Consider the following 20,376-nt stretch of genomic DNA (forward strand, 5'->3'; position numbering starts at 1 on the left):
AAGAAAATTTCAAATTCATTATACATTTTGTGGACAGAGGCAGCTGACATAATTTATCATTGGTTTATTGTTTCATTGTACTGGCCTACATATTGCAGAATGGTCTTTACTCACGTCTCTGCCTATTCGGGAAATATTGACAAAGTGCCAGGACCAATCATTGAACCGGGCGCCATTTTGCGGTCTGATCATCACCTCCTGTGGGCCATACGGATCCTGGTCGTTCACGTATCGGAGATAGCCATCCTGCAATAAGGATGAGCAATCAAGGCATTAAAACGCCATTTCAAGCCGGAAACAGATAATATATATTATGAATTCAGAGACACAGCAATTCCTGGGAAATTAGAAAAGGCTGACCGGCGAGGATCTGGATGCATCATATTTGAAGCTAACTTCTTCGTAAATTTGATACACAAAAACACACAAGTCAAATGTACATCACAAAGAGGCGAGTAATGTGTCCCCAAGATGTCACCGTGTCCGAAAAGACTGGTGCTCATGCTGTTGATCACTGGATGGTCTTGTCTAGACAAACAAACACATCTTAAACAGTCTGTAAGAAACACCTTTTGGATCCATATCTGTTACCTTCATGCTCATGTACATGACGCGGTCCGGGTCCTCTTGGAGCCAGACAAGACCATTCTCCTGGTCAGTGAGGAACCAGAATGTTATCTCCTCCTCGTTGGTCTGTCGGATGAATTCTGCTGGAAGTCTGGCAAAGTTGTAATTGACGTAACCGTTTCCGGTAAGTCTGATAATGGTCGTCTTGCCATCATTTCTAACTCCGTCGTCTCCAACTACCCGAGGTCTCTGGCCACCGGTAACGGCTGCAACAAAAAAGATACTTCATTTCAAATACCCACTTGCCAGTTCAGATATGTTAAACGCTGTACTGCTCTGTTTTACTTCCCCTTGCCACACAGCGATACGCAGATTCTAGGTTTGAATTCCAAATTCGTAAATGTTGATATAACTAACGCATTCACGTAACTGACGGACAGATATAACTAGAATTTTATCTAAGCCATGTCGTGATTACCCATCTCACTCACTTCAAAGGAACCAGACATATCGATGTGCTGTCACTTGTAAAAGATGCAGAAAAAAAGAGATTTTCGACATACTCTCTTCACATACCCGGTGATCCGCGTGACTGGAACTGATTTTCGTTTCTCGTTGGAACATAACAGCAGGAGATATAGCAGAATCCATTTAAAAGACAGCATAACAGACGCGATATGTGAGACATGATTCTCGCTGACAGTTATAGCTTAAATCATATCCTGTATTGCTCTATCCCTCTCTACTTTTACTCCACTTACTATCATGTCAAGGTCAGGTATGGCCTCTCATATGTAGGACTGTAATATCATCGTTGTCAGTTAAAGCCTTTAAGCGGCGGTCAGGTAGCCTAGTGGTTAAAGTGTCCGCTCGCCCGGTCGAAGAACCGTGTTCGATTGCCGACATGAGTACAATATGAAGCCCATCCTTCCCTCTCTCACTCATTTAATGCGAGTATTGCTATATGCCGCTTCCAACAATATTCCATCGAAATCGTAGTTGTACACACGAAACTGGCTTCACATATTGTACCCATGTGTGAAATTGACCCCTGGGCTTCGGCGTGAGGAGTGAACGCTTTCACAACTGCACTACCCCGCCGTAATTGATGGAATTTGGTGTAAATATAAAGATTCATATTCTCTAATTAACCATCCACGGTCTTGCGTCATAATGGTAAAAACATGAATAAACATAATAACAGAGCGTATATTGTGTTAAGTTGCAAGCATAGCTTTTTGAACTACATTTACTTGATCTTTTTGCTTCCATTACTTCATGTTCGCTGTTATGCGATGATGACCTCCGGAAATAAGAAGAAGAACTTTCGCATATTTCAATTTTGGACATCACAGACATTTTGTATATTTTCATATTTATTATGCAAACGCGAATGGCATTTATCATAACAAATCAATAATGGAACATCATAAATATCTAGATTTACTGCTATAGGGGATTGGGCTTTGTCTGCTACATTCGTCAAGGGGGTAGATTACTGTTTCTGGGTGTAATATACCACTTTCGCGATGTAAAAGTGAACTGGGGAACTGGACCTTTAATAAACATAGGGTCAGAATTGATGTGTTGAACACACTCATGAAGTGTTCATGGAAGACGCCCTTGACAATGTGAGCACGATAAGTGTTCTGGTCTTATTTCAAGACGGGTAATTTTCATCAGGAAGTACTTCAAAATTACACATTTCTAAAAGTTATATCTCGAAATTTTAACGATGTTGGCATTCTAATTAAAGGGAGCCATTGTTTTACGCCCCACACAGCAATATTCCAGTTATACGATGGCAGTCTGTATATCATATGCATAGAGTCTAGACTAGCGGTTTAAATTTGTATTTGCATAACCAGTTCAAACCTGAATCCATATGGAGGACATTTTAAGTAAAAAGAAACGTTATTCATTGAGCTGGTTCTAAGTTCTATCTTACCTTAAAGTTTACACCCAGTGAAATATGTTTTAACAAGTACTTTTCATATAACTACACTAATAGATATATTCATTTTATATTCAATGGCAATTACTCACATATTATTAATATTAGCATTGTCTGTCATGTAATTCTAATTAAACTGTTCCATCAATTTTAATCTAAGCCTTGAAGAGAGGCATTTATTCCGTATCTCACACCAAATCACAGGTCTTAATTACAAGTATCCATATAATTTACGAACTCAGAAGCCTCAATGAAATCATTGTCTTCCACAGAAACGTAACTGCGATAACGTGAGTGTTACACAGCAAAACTACACAAAAAATGGTGACGTCACGGTTCTTCCCTTTATGTGTGGATCACGTGCCGACGGCCATCTGGATCTTGTTGTGGGGCTTATCGTGCCCGGTGTGTTCGAGGAGACGGCTTCAGCAGTTGTCGGAGAAGCCCACCTTGCCTTATATGAATGGATAAGCGTAGTTCGGTGTTTGGGAAACACGACATATACGGAGTTGAGTTGAGTCAACAAACTATGAGCACCTTGCGCCGGCCTTAGCTAGGGGATTATTAGTTAAAGTAATGGCGCATGTGTTACTTACAACAAAATCCACTCGTTGTGACCCTATTTTATAACATTGATGAACGCGGATTAAAAATCAAACCACTCACTCACTATTTTATGAATTGTGTTCGTCAAAGTGCTAATAAAAATAAAGTGTTTTCGTCAAGGCTCTCAGTAAAGTGTTCCCAAAGCATTTCCTTGTCTAAAATATCTATGCCGAAGGTTTTTTCGTTATATAATTATTTGAGTGAGTAATTATGGAAGTGAGTGATTGAGTATGGTTTTACACCGTTTTAGCAATACTCCAGACGGGGACACACCCATGTGAAGAATTGAACCCAGATCTTAGACGTGACGAGCGAACGCTGTAACCACTTGGCTCCTGGTGGATCTTTGAATATAATATTGTTTGGGAGCAACCATTATTGCCTTTTAAATTCGTAAAGAGCCCTTGTGAGATGGGAGATTCTGAACATGAAGACTTGCTTCATTTAGGACTTTAGCGTTGCAGGAAGGGCTGGGAAGTAGGTACTTAATGTGATTCAGGGACTGTGAGACAGGCTTGTAGTAGGGAAGTGCCACTATTGCATGTAGCTGCAGCAAGTCTGCCGCGGGATGAAGAAGGAACATTGCGTTTGTGTGTTTACTTAATACTACTCTGTCTGACATGACCGCGTGACCTTTGGTCAGAGCAGTAAAATACACACAAGATGGCTTCCTGTAAACATAGTAGTTCCTTTGTATCTCTGACCTACTACTTGATCAACACTGACACCATAAACTGTTAACACGTTTCAACATCGTCGACATGGTTACAGCTTGAGTGTCAAACAGCGAGAAATCTCGTGAATCATCATAATCATCATCATCATCATCATCAAACGCGCGTGATAATGTTGAAATATAGATGAAAATATTTCTTTCACATCATAACTGCCGGATGATATTTTACCGATCATAACACATATTTCCCGTTCTTCATTTTTTTAACAAACAAGCACCACTTAATATACTCCTCTAGAATATGTCAAATACCGAATATAAACACACTCATGTGGTGACAATATATACATTTTAAGGCCCTAGAAAAGGGCGTCAAAGGTCATTCTCGCTTCCCAAACGATAACACTGTGTGTCACTCGTCAGTATCGTACGGTTACAAGGGAGAACCCTGTGTTATGTAGACTAATGGAATGGATCCTATGTAAACAACACGATATGTTTTTAAAAGGGAAGTCTGTCTAAAATGACAATATGTCGAGATGAGACGCCTCGTGATACCTTGCTAACATAACTCTGTCGCGAATGCATGGGCTGTATGTTGTTGGGTCGTCTATAGAGCTAACTTAAACAGTGAGTCCAACAATGCCATCTTTCGCCAGAGAATGCCAACCTATATTAAACGTATCCTAGAGATATTGTTTTTATTCAGGAATTCGAATTTGCAATGAAAGTGTCACGGGCGTTTTACAGAGTTCCTTTAAGGGGAAATTGTTTAAGAAAAAACACCTGCATGAGAAAATATCTTAAGAAAGAAAACAATACTTCGAAACATGCGTTATGGATAGATTCCACATGACAACACTCTGTCAAGAGTCGATATTTCTCTCTGTCTCTCTCTCTCTCTCTCTCTCTGTCTCTCTCTCTTTGTCTCTCTCTCTCTGTCTCTCTCTCTCTCGCTCTCTCTCTCTCTCTCTCCCCTACTACCTGTATGAGTACAGGATGGAGGGGTGGTGTGTCACACATGTATCTTTTCTTAACGTACCATCATTCCGCAATTAAATCAATGCAAACTCATACTATTCAGCACTAGACAACTGACAAAATAGTGCTCCTGGCTCTGTCCAAACTCTTTGATAATTATGTGTAAATAGCGAAAAATTCCCGCCCCCCACATGGATGCATGGACTGGCCCCCGTACCTGTCAGCGTGATGGGGAGACTACAGTGAGATGAAGTGCCAGAGGCATGAATGATGGTATAAATTCTGATGCTGGGAAGTGGAGAGGAATTGAAAGAATGGTAGGGTTGTCTCGGGGGCAACCGTGGCCTCGGACTTTCAGTCTCAAAGGCTATTCTTATTGGTTTGAACCTATGCCCTTTACATAAAATCAAAACAAGTCCGTGTAAAGAAAAGTGACTTTAGGCTTGCTAATCTAGATTGGTCTATGATATGAAGGCTTTACTGTCGATACAGGCTTGGAACAAACCTGACTGTTGCCTAGTTCCAATGCTGTGCTGAATGCTAACCCTATGATAATGGTATCCTTTAAAGCGACAAGTCCGGACAAATAGACAGTGCTCTATTAATTATTACCTCAGATACATGTGCAAGACTAGGCGACAATAACCTGCTGATATCCAATAAATGCCTTTGCTCTGTCGTTGAAATTATATTTGTATGGTAAAGGTCGATGCGGGATGTAATTTGGTCAAGAAAAACATGACTTGATGCATAAATACACTTCATATCAACAGACTGGCGTGGGGAGCCAATCTTCTTTGCAAGCTTTGCGTGAAACATGTACTTCAGTTGTGTTATTCTTGTACTAGAAGGTCGTACATGTATACGACTTTTAACATGGGTTAAGGGACTGGGGGAATGAGTTGACATCCAGCATCAGCATTATCTGCTTGGACGGTGATGTAACATATGGTTACCATGGTTTCAGTTTGTGGGTAACCGTGGATAGAATGTGATGGACATCTTCATCCAGTAGTTCAGCCACAGCTGCAGTAGCTGTCCGTCCGAAGCAACCTGACCCCCTAGCATCACCGAGGGCCACCTGGCCGGTCAACACGCCAAACTCATTGATAAGTCACCGCAGGGGTCAAGTTTGTGGGCGGATATGCATGTGTGTTCGCGGTGGAGGGGGAGAGGGGGATTTTCAATGCAGCAGCTAAGGGAAATGTTCCCGGGTGTTGTAGGATGAAGGTGTTGTCAGATCGGGTAGAAAGTTATTTAACTTCAGGTCAGGTTTGCAAAATGAATATCGACACGTCACTGAATGTATGTTGTATAATAAATATGTAACTATACTGCAAATTAAACATACCCATCTCCCGCCCTTGTTTCACTAGGGTGGCCATCCATATATCAAGACAGACAAACTTCAGAAACCGATTCCCTAAACATCTAATAATTGATATACAAGTGGTATAAATTTCATGAGATCCTTTATGTGACCTGAAGCAAATAAACGTAAGAATGAAACATGCAAACGTTTGTCAAATCTTGGGAAATTTGATCTAAATTACGGATGATGATATTATATCCTCTCCACGGGTAATTTTCGTGGCGATTAGCAGTAAATGTATTCAAGAATTTACCGGTCACCATTCCCTTCCCGGTACACGAAAAAGGGGTACAGTATACAAACATATACCAATACAAATTGGAGCAGCCTGACCCACATAGACAGGTTCGTGTCAATGGCGACGTCCATCTCTGCACAGCCACAGGATGGATACAAGCTAGATGTAGGTCACAAGCAGGTGAAAGTACTGCAAACATTCCTTAACATATTCACAAACATGTTCCCGTTGACCCGAATCGGTTCCTTGCATGATCCTGTTACCATAGTGATATAAGCAACACATACCATAATTAGACAGTAACACGTTTATCGAATGGGGGATACAATTCAACTGTGAAAACATCATAAAGCGTTACAACCACAAATTTAATTTTACTTCTCCCTCCACAAACGCTGACAATCTGTATCCGGAGAGAGTTTTCTACTTAATGTATATTTCATCTGCTCGTCCATACACTTCCTCCCACGTTTGCAACTGTATGACTTGTTTCCGATGAAAAATTACTTGTAAGTGCGTAATCCTTTTTAAGGTAGATAGCTTGTCGGTGGAGGTTTAACCTAATGCATTCTAGCTTCTTTAAGACCAGTCTTAAGGGACGTGTGTGAACCTAACTTTACTAGTCCTCAGTTGGGTTCGCTTGAAAGAACCGTAATGTTTACTATGGAATGGTAGGACACTTTAACAAGCGAAAGTGTGGAAATGAAATGATCCCTGTGTGTGAGTGAAGTTTTGCGCCATGTTTAGCATTATTCCAGCAACACCAGAAAAGGGGGACACCAGAAATGGGTTTCACACATGTACTCAAATCGAACCCGGGTCTCGGCGTGATGAGCGAACGCTTTAACCGGCCCTACCCCACAATGATGCACATTCGGCACATGCGGTGTCTCAGTTGGCGAGTGCTCGGAATATGTCTCTGCTCGCCCCGTTGTGAATGGATACCCGGTAGGATGAGATGGTTATACTGATAACGTTTCACAACTTGATTTTTTACTAACGCTTACTCTCTGGTTACATGTTATTTTGACAGAAACAACCCATTCCCTTAAGATTAAAATGGGTTCGAATGAACAGGGAGAAATACAGACTCATTTAGGGCTTTAGCATTGCAAAAAGTAAATGAAAGTGTCATAGATACTCGGAAACTCAGCGTTAGTCTTTCTAATCCACTGACCTAGAAATAACGCAGCGGTCAGAACACCCATAAGATAGGGATCTGGCGAATCTGTAAAGTTGATGATCATGAATGAACGCCGTTCAGGAAATATCATTAAAGTGATATCAGGATTGACCTGCACAATCTCAGATTGTCGGGTAATCAGTTTATCTGTTACTGTCTGATCTAACCCCCCGGTCGCCCCCTCCTCCACCCCTCAGCTGTTACAGAAGATGGCGGACCGGGCCGCTATACACGCTGATTATGTGTCGCGAACATCATCCGCGATTGGCCACCGTTATCTGCTTCCATTAACGTTTCGAGTGTGACCTCTCCTTAATCAGAATCTTCTGACTTCTGTTTGAGATTAATTACTAGAGAACTGTCGCGGCTGGGTCTGCTCATTTCGTTTTAATATGTAAGGCAGCTCAGAAAGTGTGATGTTTTACGCCGCGTTTGGTAATATTCCAGCAATATTACAAAGGAGGACACAAGAAATGTGTTCAAACACAGCACCCATGTTGGGAATAGAACCCGAACTCTTGGCGTAATGAACGAACACTTTTACCACTAGACTACCCCTTGAGCCCGAGTCTCACTTAACGGGTAATGAAGTATAGTGTTATTTAAATTGTCATCGTCATTGCCAGGTGTTATTTACACGTTTAGCGAATTTGGGAGGACTACATGTATTACAAATGTCTGTTCTGATTTTGGTGTGACCTGCTTGTAGAGGTCACTAAGGTAACATCAGTTTCAGATTTTCACATCAGTGGAATTAGTGTGAGAGACCGTGGCATTCAAACAAACGTTCAAAGCATATAAAAACACCTAAACCTTTACAGGGCCCCTTGAAACTGCACGGATTTGTTTATACTCTGGCGGATAACCAAGTCGGAGGAGCGTGGAGATGAGGCACCCTGCATCTTTAAGGAATTTGTTTCACCGATAACATAGCGTATTGTAGATAGGGATATATCAAAGAAAGACTGTATTGGGTAATGATACATCATCGGCTCATCCCTGTTATCCAATAATCAATACAACACCGAACGCAGTTAACAGAATTGACTTTAACGTCAAAAACTAAAACAAAACACTTAATACATTTTAACGATTCAGAAAAGACTTTTTCACTCCAGTATAATTCATACACAAACGAAAGTATCTTGCTTTCACCTTTGTACTACCGAAGGTGACACCGGTTGCCAAACAACAAGATACAATACAGGATTCTATTCCACGTGAACCACCTGTGTGAAATCGAGACGATGATTAGGGATGGTGACCTTTCCCAGTCAACATAACATCTCCGGAGAAGAGGGTTTGTAAAAACTTAAGTTGTGTTTAACCTTCAAACATCAAACACAGCACCCGTCCTCCACGCAGCGCATACACGGCGTTCGCATCCTCCATTTTGCTCGCGTCACCTGAACACCCTTTCCGTACTTTAGACCTTAATTTGAACACTTCAACGAATTTGTGTAAACACGGACTCCCTTGAACACGGCTAACCGACCAGTATAACTTAAAAACTCACCCAAACAAAAGAAAAGTCCTATAAATCCAAGCTTGATCATGTTGGTCACTCCATTTAGAGATGTTCAAAAAGAAGAAGTGGCAGAGAATCGGTATCCACTGAAGTTTCTTGCCGTAAATAGCTCTGCTATTTCTCTCTGACTCAGCAGCCGGCTTGAGCGTAGTATGATAAACCAACTGTCGGAGGTAGGCAGGGTTTACTGAGCTAGCAAGTGTGAGGAGAGACAGGCGGGGGGAGGGGGGAGGAGAGAGAGAGAGACTGACGATACAAGTGGGGTAGTCAGTCTCCCTCCATTCACCAAATACCATTCCCTTCCGCCCAGCCCTAACCGTGACGCTATAGCCCTAAAATGAAACGCTTTTTTCACTGGGGCTATAGTTCAATTGTGTATGATTACTTTTTTCTGCTGAACGTGTATATTTATATTTATAGAGATTAGAGGTCAGTTAAAATGTTGGGATGACGTAGCGAGGAGTTATGCAAGGTGGGAGATGACCTCATATTACACCCCATTTGTTAGGCTTTAGCTCTATATTTTGTGGTATTTTCCATATTTGAACATACACATCAAGAAAAGCACCTTCAATGTCGAAATTTGTAAGGTTAGCATAGATTGACACCACAAAATTAGGGTTTAATCAATTAAGGAATAAGTTTAATTGCTATCAGTTTGTATCAAGAAACACAAGTAGTATGTATTATTGTTTTAGTTGTGTTTGTTCCAATTTTCTTTCCTTTTTTCTTTTTCTTTTCTTTTTTTCGTGTGTGTGTTTGGGGGGGGGGTGTAGGGGAGGGGAAGGGGTTTGTTATGGCCTTGTGTTTCAAAAGTGATTCGTTTTCGTGCTGTATCAATACCAGGGACACGAAGGGTCACACCCATGTCACCATATATGCTTATATCATCGACAAATTCATCCATGCAGGTTCAGTTTCAATAGTGGAGATGCCAAACACGTTCCGTTGATGTGAAAAAAAAATTGTTAAGCGTAATGGACAGTACATCACTATACCATCGTATTAATATAGTCGGTATTGTAAAACAGTTTTACTTCCAAAATTTGGAATGTGAACCATGACATGCTGAGGCTTCTAGACACTTTAGTCGGAACAGCTGTCTCCATACGTTTTACTGATAGTAACATTGTCATATTTCAGTTTGTAAAACAGATTCGTCGGCAGTTTTCCTTTGACAAAGAAATAATTACGTTGGTATTAAAAAGAAATTATCCCGTATTTCGTCTTGTTAGAAAAATTGGAAGTAAAACTGTTTTACAATACCGACTATATTAATACGCGGGATTATGAGTCACTATTCCATAGTGTCCATAAAAGATAGCTTGTCATGCATAGCCTGTGACACCCGAAACAAATGAATGCTAAAGCAATTGTTCACCTTCAACACATTGACATATAGTACAGATAAAGGAAGGAATAGTGTCGTTGTTCTATAACGCCACATTTAACAATATTCCAACAACATGGTTGCGGTCTGTAAATAATCAAGTCTGGACCAAACAATCTAGTGATCGACATCATGAGCACTGATACACGCAACTAGGATGCGATGACATGTGTCAGCGAAGTCAGCGAACCTGACCACCTGATCCCGTTAGTCGCCTCTAACGTCAAGCATGGCTTGCTGAAGACCAATTCTCACCCCAATCTTCATGTGTTCAAGAAAGGGAATAGTACACAGATACACTGAACAAGTCTTTAACAAAACTGCTTTGAAAGCTTTGTCAAAGATTTGAATGTCGTTACCTTGTCCACACCTTTCTGACCAAGAGTCTTATGACGTCCTGAAACATCGTCGTACCTATTGTGAAATCCTGGAGCTGAACAAATACTACTTGAAATTAAGGGAAACTGTATTCATATACCTAAATATTTAATAGTGTTTTACTAGTCTCCATTGCTAAAACCATACTCAGTCACTCACTTGTACCTTATTCACAACGAGCACAGCTATCAGGGTGAATCAGGGGTCCCTTAACAGCAAGGTGCACTGCAATAGTACTTATAGCCAAAGTTTGTGTAGAACACAACAGAAAGGGGAAACAAACATTTGGTTGTTAAAAGTCGCTTCCCCTAACATCAACAAAATACGTCTTGTTATTCTAAAGCTTCCCTGAGCCCAGCACAGAATGCCATTTGTTGTGTAGAACGCACAGTTCGGTTGGCTGCTTGGGACAAACATAGATTTTCTCTGCGTTCTTGTACTGATGGGCACTTTTGATAAAAGATGTAGAATCCGCACGAATATATTTGGTTGCGTTATAACGGGTATTGTTTGATGTCCAGCAATACCCAGCAATATCACTTGGGGACTTTCTGAATCGAACTCATGTTGTCGGCTTGACGAGCGGAGGCTTATCCACTTGGCTACACCATCGCGTCTTGTTTCATTTAAAATTCAGCTAAATGGAACTACATTGTATAACTTTTTAAACTGACAATTTAGTTCCTGTAAATGCAGCTGTAACAGGAGAGCAGTTAATCGGTCACTAGTCCAGGAGTAGATGTGTGAATGTACTTTTATGCCGCAATCAGCAATACCCCCCACAATTGTACTTGTCGAGTTTTATCAAAGATATACAGACTCTGAAATAATTGTATCCTAGAAAACCCAGGCAAATCTGGAAAATGTGGCAAGTTCAGACTTCCACAGCTTCAGAAAAAATGAAGAAAGTCTCATTTTCTAATTTTTCTTATTTTTTCACTATGGACTTTTTCGGTAAAATAAGTTTCATTTCAGAGACCATGTGTTAGTGTATCACCCATATTACACGGCCAAGATACTCCATCCAATTATGTGGAAGTGCCACGGAATCATTGAACAAGATGTACCACTGGGCGTTCTACAAAAAGATACGTGTATACGGCACCCAGAACGGGCCTCACCTTCCATGACTAGCTTTAAATTGTGTATACATGTATACTAAAATATCTGGTTCTTACTCATGCCAGAAGCTAGCCCATACAGAGTAACGCGACAATCCCAGAATGAGCCATGCAGTGCATCACCATGGTATACGCTAAAAGGTGTAGTAGTAGGTGTGTTTAATAAAACGGTGGTACACGTATGAAATTAACGGCGTAGATGTCCCGTTAGATAGACTGTGTGAGTGAGTTTGCAATATTCCAGCAATATCACGGCAGGAGACATCAGAAATAGGTTCCACACATTGTACAAATGTTGGGAATCAAACCCCGGTCTTCGGCGTGATGACGGAACGTCTTACCCCAGTTCTACAACATCACCCCCATGATAAATTGATGTTATCTACATTTCCAGGTGAAATAACCAAAGCTGTTTCAAGGCGCTGCGTTATGGCGAATGAAAATTTCACATAAAAAATCAACAATTTTCTTTGAAAGGTAAACAAGCTGTCAGGTGTTAACAAGTCTACTGGTCTATTTTCGTACCGATATGCCGAACTACGCTTATAACGCACTGGCGGATATAACGAACGGTTGTTTAAGTCACTTGATGTATGTCTTAGTGGAACTACTTTAGCAAGGGACAAAAATAAACAGTTTTTTTTAGTTCGTTATAACTGTAGTGTACTGAACGTTATGAACATAATAATTAACGATCTTATGTAACGTCAAATAGAAGGCAAACTATGATGCATACAAATGTCAAATAAGAATTATGAATAACGGTAAATTTCCGATACCGTTATACCACTGCAACGGGGTAATGTAAAACGAAGAATAAATCTGAGATAGCACATGTTTATCCTCCTGTACAAATATAGACGTTAGTCATTATGTTTTGTAAAGCTATACAGTTCGCTGATGCTCCTGAAACCTCCCACGTGCCGTACCGCAGGTCCTGCCACTCATAACCAGTTTTACTTGTGGATATTTTTGTGCCACAGGCTTGGTTATTTGGGTTTCCATGACAACGCAGTGAGACTTGCCTACATGGGATACCTCTTCCCTGATTACCGGCTAAATGGGCGCATTCGTTTGTACTCAATTGTAACTTCCGGAGGTATTCTTTCAATGGTATTCCTAGTAACCAGAATGTAATAAAAACGCTTCATGAAAACGACTACATGTGCCACCTTTCAGATCAGATGTCGATTACATTCCTCTAAGAAACATTCAATGTACACATGATCTTATTAAAGAAAATACAACTTTTTGTATTTTCACATTGTTCTTTACATAGCAGAGGTCGGTACTGATACTGTTCTGTGAAATAATACCCCGAGATGTAGCCAAATGTAACCGTAGTTCAACAGGAGTTCTTTTCATGAAGTTCAGCTACACCAAAGAATGTGTCGCGATCGAAGATCAAAATCGAACGCGCCCATCACACCTGCACTTATGCATCAATGGCCTACTTCCTGTGCTCATAACATGGATACGTGAAAGGTTACCTCCCTTTAGCAACTCTCCCCCTCGCAACCCCATCACATGCCTCCCATACGCTCTCAGTCCATCCGAAGGGCAGCTGTTTCAACTGACTTTATATGGTATGGCTTGTGGTCGCACACTTAGAACACTTTGAGTATGTATTGTTAAATGCCAAGTTGATGTTTAGATGGGGGACTTTTCGAACTGATGTTCCTTTCGGGTGAAGAAAATAGTACAACAGTTTCCAAATACGATGCACCCTTTTTATAATGCCCCAGGCTATAATGCTACCATAGGTACAATGCCACTAGACGCTGGAATTATCCAGTCATTACAGTTATCAGTTCAATCACCTTGCTGATTGCATAGAGACACTAGCTGTCCTACCTGGTTATAGAGTCACCCTGGATGCAATGCCATATTTTCACCGAGACAAACGGTGGCACTTTAACCAGGGTATACTGCATATAAAACTCAGGTGCTTGGAGTAGTATAGGTGTCCAGGGGAACGGGTTGGACATGGCTAATGTTGGTACTATTGATAAGAAGGTTCAGCTCATAAACTTTTCTTTTACACATTCTACGATAACATCCACAGTGAAATTGTTGTACTAATGTGTTAAGCGTAATGGACAGTACATCACTATACCATCGGTATAAAAAAGTAGTTAATATATGTCATTCAATGTTTGTCGTCAGCTATGCAGAAAGGATAATGATTTTAGTTCGATGCATTACAGATGTAAACTATGCACATGAGTGAGTGAGATGGAATTTCACGCCGTTTTCATTCCAGGAATACCATAGCGGGGGATCGACACTAGATATCGGCTTCACACATTGTACCCATGCTTGGATTCGAACCCGGGTATTCAGCATGGCGAACGAACGCTTTAACCTCTGGGCTACCATGCGTCCCTATTTATGGAAGTATACACGTAAAACACGGTGTGCATATTGTGTAAATCGCGTATTTGTAAGTTCATCTTCAAAAGGGATTCGAACTCGGGCCTTTAGCGTGACAGGCTAATGTTTTAACCACTAGGCTACCCAACCTCCCCGAAATACACAAGAAGAACTCGGATAAATTGGGTTTGTACAATGATTATGAACGTGTGTGAATTATATTACCAGAACAAAAAGTGATTATAACATAAATTATGTATATATTCATATCACCACTAAAAGTATCATGGATAACTATTAGATCTCTATATTGAAAACAGTTCATTTATGACAGAAACACTGGATTGATGACAAGTACTTAGTAATTTAACATCAACAACTTAAAACATGAACCAATAATAAACTTGATATAATTGAAACTTAATTTTAAAATCATGCGCTGAGAAAGAAAGCCTAGGAAATAGTAACAATGAATCTAATAAGATTAGACTTCTTCTTATTCAATAGAAGGAAATATTTACCTATAAAAGAATCTAAGCTTATACAATTAGAAACAAGCAAAACTTCAAACAATTAGCGATTTGAATTAAAGTGAATGCTATCAAGCAAGTGAAAGACTATTTTTCTCATCTAGAAAACAGGAACTGTATCATTAGGCTTGTAGAAAATATCAATAAGATAACAGAAATATTTCTCACCAAAATATGTTTCCAAAACATTGGGAAAATAATTCTTTAAAGAATATGACAAAGCCAGAAAATATACAGTCCCAATTTTCTGTTGAAGGGCAATACTATGTATGCATCATTGAAATGACACCTGTAATGACACCTGCAATGACACCAAACTGGCGACTGTGACAGCATTAGTGCGTGACTGAGTGAGATTAGTTTTACGCCGCTTTTAGCAATATTCCATCAATATCACAGTGGGTGACACCAGAAAAGGGCGTCACACATTGTATCCATGTTGGGAATCGAACCCGTTTCACTGGGGTGACGAACATCAGTTTCTGCGGCGTGACGAGCGAACGATTTACACACTACGCCCAATGGGCGGTTCTATACTATTGAAGCTGAATCATATATACGGAAAACATATCCCTTTTAACATTAAAGAAATCAAAGCCCAATAACACACCGATATAGGATTGAAAGAGTCCACACCAATTTATACGAGTGTTGAGGAACATCTTACAAATGAAACATCTAGTCGACTATTATTGGTCTGCGACAGTAAACCTTACACGTCAGTTGTAATTGTGGGTGGTTCAACATATCTGCTGCAACTATGACACGCATTCTACACCTAAATTCCTAAGTAACTCTAAAATATGATGATGAAATCGTGTTGTAAATTAACAAGAGTGCGTCAATATAAGCATTAAGAAGACCAGCGTACCTCTTCACAAAAAGAATAATGACTAATTACTACTGAAGAAAGATAAAAAATAAATGTTATATTTACATATTTTTATACGGGGAAAACCTAATAAAATGGAATATACAAGGTAAACATTGGACCACAACAGGAATATATGTAGTATAGATAGATGGGGCCAAACAGGGCCCACTTGCACAATGCGATCTTAGTGACTTACTATGGTTGTTTCGCCGTTCGCTTTGTGCATTTGGGTCCAATATCATGCATAACGCGTCTAGGTATTATAGGGAGCTCTTTGCATGTAAGGATCTTAATCCACAAGGTCATATTAGCACTACAACATCCTTAACACTAAGATGAACACTTTACACTAAGATCGTTTTCTAACACAGTACCCGGTATCCACTGGGTGGGATAAAATCTAAGAATCATCTGTTCGAATCTCAGATTCGAATAAATATGAGTTTACAATGGTTAAAATTTTCCTCCATCATCGAAAAATATCCTCATAAAATGTATTTTCAAAATAAGTTAATTTTTAAATAAAATATCACATATGCATATGTTTTTACTTACGTGGTGAAGGGGTTCTAGGAGGTGGTACAGTCCATGGCGGTAGAGTTACCCTTGGGCGTGCAGGGGTGACCGGTGCCCGCGTCGTTCTGACAGGAGGAACATAGACGGGGACTGTCTCCCTCCTAGAATTCCACACTTCCAAATTTTCCAGGATGGCATTCACATATGTCCTGTCTTGTCCCGGCACCAGCGGACCTCCAAAGAACGTCCTGTATTCCCGGTTCGTCACAGGTGCTCTGAAGGTTGGGACTCTTTGAGAAGCAACCCTCTGTCCGTTCAGGTACATTGTCAGACCGTAGGTTGGATGCCACGACAAATCCACCTGTTGCCATCTCCCTGGGTCAAAACCTGTAGCAGATACTTCCCATTTTCTATCCGGTGTCTGCATCTCTGCGTTCAAACGACCATCCCGGTAATACACAGTCACAGGGAAGCTGTCGATAAAGTACATCCCATTTGTCAGACGTTGTGGTCGTACAGCAAACCGAACAGTAGCACCCTGTCTGCAAGTCTCCAAGTCACCTGCACACGTAAAGTTGGGTCCAAGGTCCAGGTACTGCTGGTTGCCATTCAGCCTCAGAGAAGGAGCACCACGACCATCAACGACTTGGATTCCACCGTACCCTCTAATAGTCCGTCCGTCGAGATATATGTATCCGCCTCGGTACTGGGACAGGTCTATGTGTATTTCCTTAGGAGAAACTGATAACAAAACAACATGGTCATTAATTGCATTAAATATTTGAAAACATATCCCTCCCATGGCCCCCTATTCATAATGTGATGTTAAGTACTACTGTTTGTAGAGTATCTGACATACATGCGTTAAATCCATTGGCATTGGTAACTGGAACACACAAAATATATTGAAACACAAAGTCATTATTCTTAGAACGAATGCTGGACGCACAAATACATGCGTTGCTATATCGAGTTGAGTGCTCTCCCTTTCCCGTGGGTGATACAGAGATCAACGGTGAATGTTTTCAATATGAACATCGTGCAGAATATTCAGGGAAATCTTAATATGATATTTTGATTGTACATGCAAACTATCCATGGTACATGCGTCATGTGGATGGCTTTCAAAGTGTAACATGCGAATAACAGAAATACAGGGCCACAAAGATGAGAAGAAAGAAACGCATGGCTTTCTAGGGGATGAAAAGAGTTAAGGTCGTTGCACACTCGGCGACAGCTGAAGGAACAAGACTTTGCACATTCGAAATTGAAAAAATAGACTTCCTTGAATCAGTGCCGAAACGGCTTGTCCAAGAATTCAAAAAGGGGTCATGCAGGGTGTGTGTCTCACTACAGATGTATTTGTATACATTACCAACCACAGTCAGGGGAATACAACAAGACCTCGGGGAAAGGATCGAATTGTTTGGGTGACATCTACAGTGCTTCAAATCCAGACAAAAGTGCTGTCGACCTTTTGAACCAAAGGTAATAGAATTGCTGGATGCTTTATCGAATCTCACCTCCATACAACCCTGAACTCCTAAGTTGATCAATGTCGTCATCCCATATCTGGAGTTCATCCATCATAATATCGGCAGTGTTTGTAGGGTTTACTTCATCTAGAGCCTTGCCGATGAAGATGTTTCTGCCGACCGGTGCGTCTCCTTGAGGTTCATCAACTCCTCTAGCAGCCCTATCCACCTCCTTGTCGTCCAGGTACATCTTCAGACCCTTGATGGGATGCCAGGAAAGTGTCACCCTCTGCCACCTGTCAGTTCTCAGATTAGGTGTGGAGACGGTCCACGATTTCTCAGGCGTCATGAACTTGCTGACAAGTTCTCGGTTGTGATAGTACACAGAGTAAGTTGGACTTGATAAGAACACGTCACCCTCGCGCAGATTCCTTGGCTTCATCCAAAAGCTGATCGTCATCCCGTGCTTGCAGAGTGCAAGGTTACCCATGCACTTATCCTTGTGCGGTCCTAGGTCTACGTATTGCCCTCCTCCAGTGAGGGAGGCAGCCTTACCGATCTTTCCTCTTTGCAGACGAGCGCCATTCACTAGAGTTACATTATATTTGGGATGAACCACGCGTGGCCCATTTGCCTCATCCATGAAGAAAGCCTCATAGCCATAGAAATCCGCTGAGGATGAACAAGAGACAGACTAAGACATAGATCATGCAATGCAAGTTAAATGTCTACCCTCTAACATCACATATTAATGACACATAAAAAGGGACGTAACCACGTATGATTTGATTTATTTCCCCGCTGTAGGTTCTACAAGTCACATCAGAATCCGTTGTTTTATAAGGAACCTTCAGTACAGGCTGAATCATTTTGTAGCTGTGACTGGGATATTTTATGCGTGCGTGCGTGGGTGTTTATGTCCTTTTGGTTATATGAGGCACTTTACTTAGAATTCGTGAGTTACGTCCCTTGTGAGATATGAACGTGCTGTGCTTGATGCAAGTCATACACTCAAGTTGACATCTGAAAAGGAAGTATATTATGACATAATGAAAAAAAACTGACGGTCCGAAACTCAGGCCTTCTGGTACATTCTTCTGACGTCACCTATCAACTTTACCGAAGATTCCCCTTTTTGAATACAACACAGTAACCAAATCTTTAAAATGTCCCTAATAATTGGTAGAAAAGACCTTCTGCCAAAGAACAAATGTTACACTGTAATAATCAGGAGATAAGAACATATTTCATGGCTGTCAGTTAATCTTCCTTTGATGCATGTACTACCGTGCACTACGTGTACACATGAATATGCATATGTCTGTATATTTATAATAATAATAAATAAATAATAATGATAATCACCATAATAACAACAATGGCAATAATATAAACCCTGTTAAAGGGGCCTTTAAAAATAATTCGAGATTTCCGTTGAGCAATGTACTGCATGCACATAACAATATCAGTTGAGGATTTTGAAACGACATATGTGGTCAAACAAGGTTCCACTAAGATATTTCTTTGTACGATAGGATGTCTTGACCAATACAATGAATGCATTTCCCAAATACGTTCCCTTTAATATGTTCCCTTTAATTGTCATTAACAGTTTGTGGATTGTGATGAGATGAAAAAGCTTACATCTGTTGTTAACACGTAAATGTCGGCAAGTTAACATAAGCTAAATAAATATCAATTGATTTTATCATATTCAATTTTATAGATTTATTCATCGATCAAAGGCAAAAAAACTGTTCTAAGTTAACAAAGTCATGCAAACACACAAACAAAACTCAGCAAAAAACACAACAAACAAAACATTGTTCAACTAACTACCACAAAGTCAAGGCAATAAAAAGAAATAGAAAAATAAAATAAATAATAAACATCTACTGGAGGCTTGTTTCAAGCCATCATAACAAGCATTAAAGCGAGCTTCGTTAGTGATTGAAGCGTCATATAAGTATAGATGGTCCAACAAGAGTTGTCTCCCTTTGAATTTACGGGCCAAACATTCCCCTGTTTGAACCGTTATTTTGCAAGTAAGGAAGGGTTTAGAATTACTAACAGGGTTGAATTAATTATGATAAGTAATTATAGGTAAAATAAGTTAGTAGGAAGCTCCTAACATAAAAATAACATAAAAATAAAAAATAATTGGTACAAATTAAAACAAGACTTAATGCAATCATGACTTAATTATTTTTCAATCATAAATGAAAAAGAATTCCAAATATTGTAAATGTTTCAAACATTTCGCGAGCAGTACTCGCATAAAATATTTATTTAGGACACTGTCTATACGGGTGAAACCGACTGTATTTTTTCGTGGTGAATCTGCCAAAATTGAAATAGTGTGCAGAACAATATCCGGATAGTAAGGTGTCCGGATTAACAGATTCCATTTAATGCAATTTATATTTCAAGATTTGCATTCTTTTTCTCAGATCAATGCGGAAAAAATAAAAATCCAAATTCAGGGTTAGAGTTATTATTTGTAAATTTTAGTTGAAAACTATCAAAACATTCAGGGAATCAAAACAGATTAAGGAAGGAAATACATGCATCTCTAATGAGACAGAGCATTACCCAGGCCTAAGCAGATACACTA

General features: G+C 40.2%; 1 protein-coding gene across 2 annotated transcripts in view; it reads right to left on the bottom strand.

Annotated features, from left to right (window-relative positions):
* LOC137298929 (uncharacterized) overlaps nt 1-20,376 on the bottom strand; it is an 88,203-nt gene that overhangs the window by 14,935 nt on the left and 52,892 nt on the right. Inside the window, exons 9-13 of one of the 2 annotated variants that reach the window (XM_067831312.1) lie at nt 17,811-18,434; nt 16,327-17,028; nt 15,835-15,855; nt 592-833; nt 115-246 (exon numbers count right to left, since the gene is read on the bottom strand). In XM_067831312.1, the coding sequence (XP_067687413.1) occupies nt 115-246; nt 592-833; nt 15,835-15,855; nt 16,327-17,028; nt 17,811-18,434 (1,721 nt within the window). The remainder of the gene's footprint in view (nt 1-114; nt 247-591; nt 834-15,834; nt 15,856-16,326; nt 17,029-17,810; nt 18,435-20,376) is intronic. The other variant, XM_067831313.1, reaches the window with a different exon arrangement.

The sequence above is a fragment of the Haliotis asinina genome, chromosome 10, assembly GCF_037392515.1.
Source record: "Haliotis asinina isolate JCU_RB_2024 chromosome 10, JCU_Hal_asi_v2, whole genome shotgun sequence".
NCBI classification, from domain to species: domain Eukaryota; kingdom Metazoa; phylum Mollusca; class Gastropoda; order Lepetellida; family Haliotidae; genus Haliotis; species Haliotis asinina.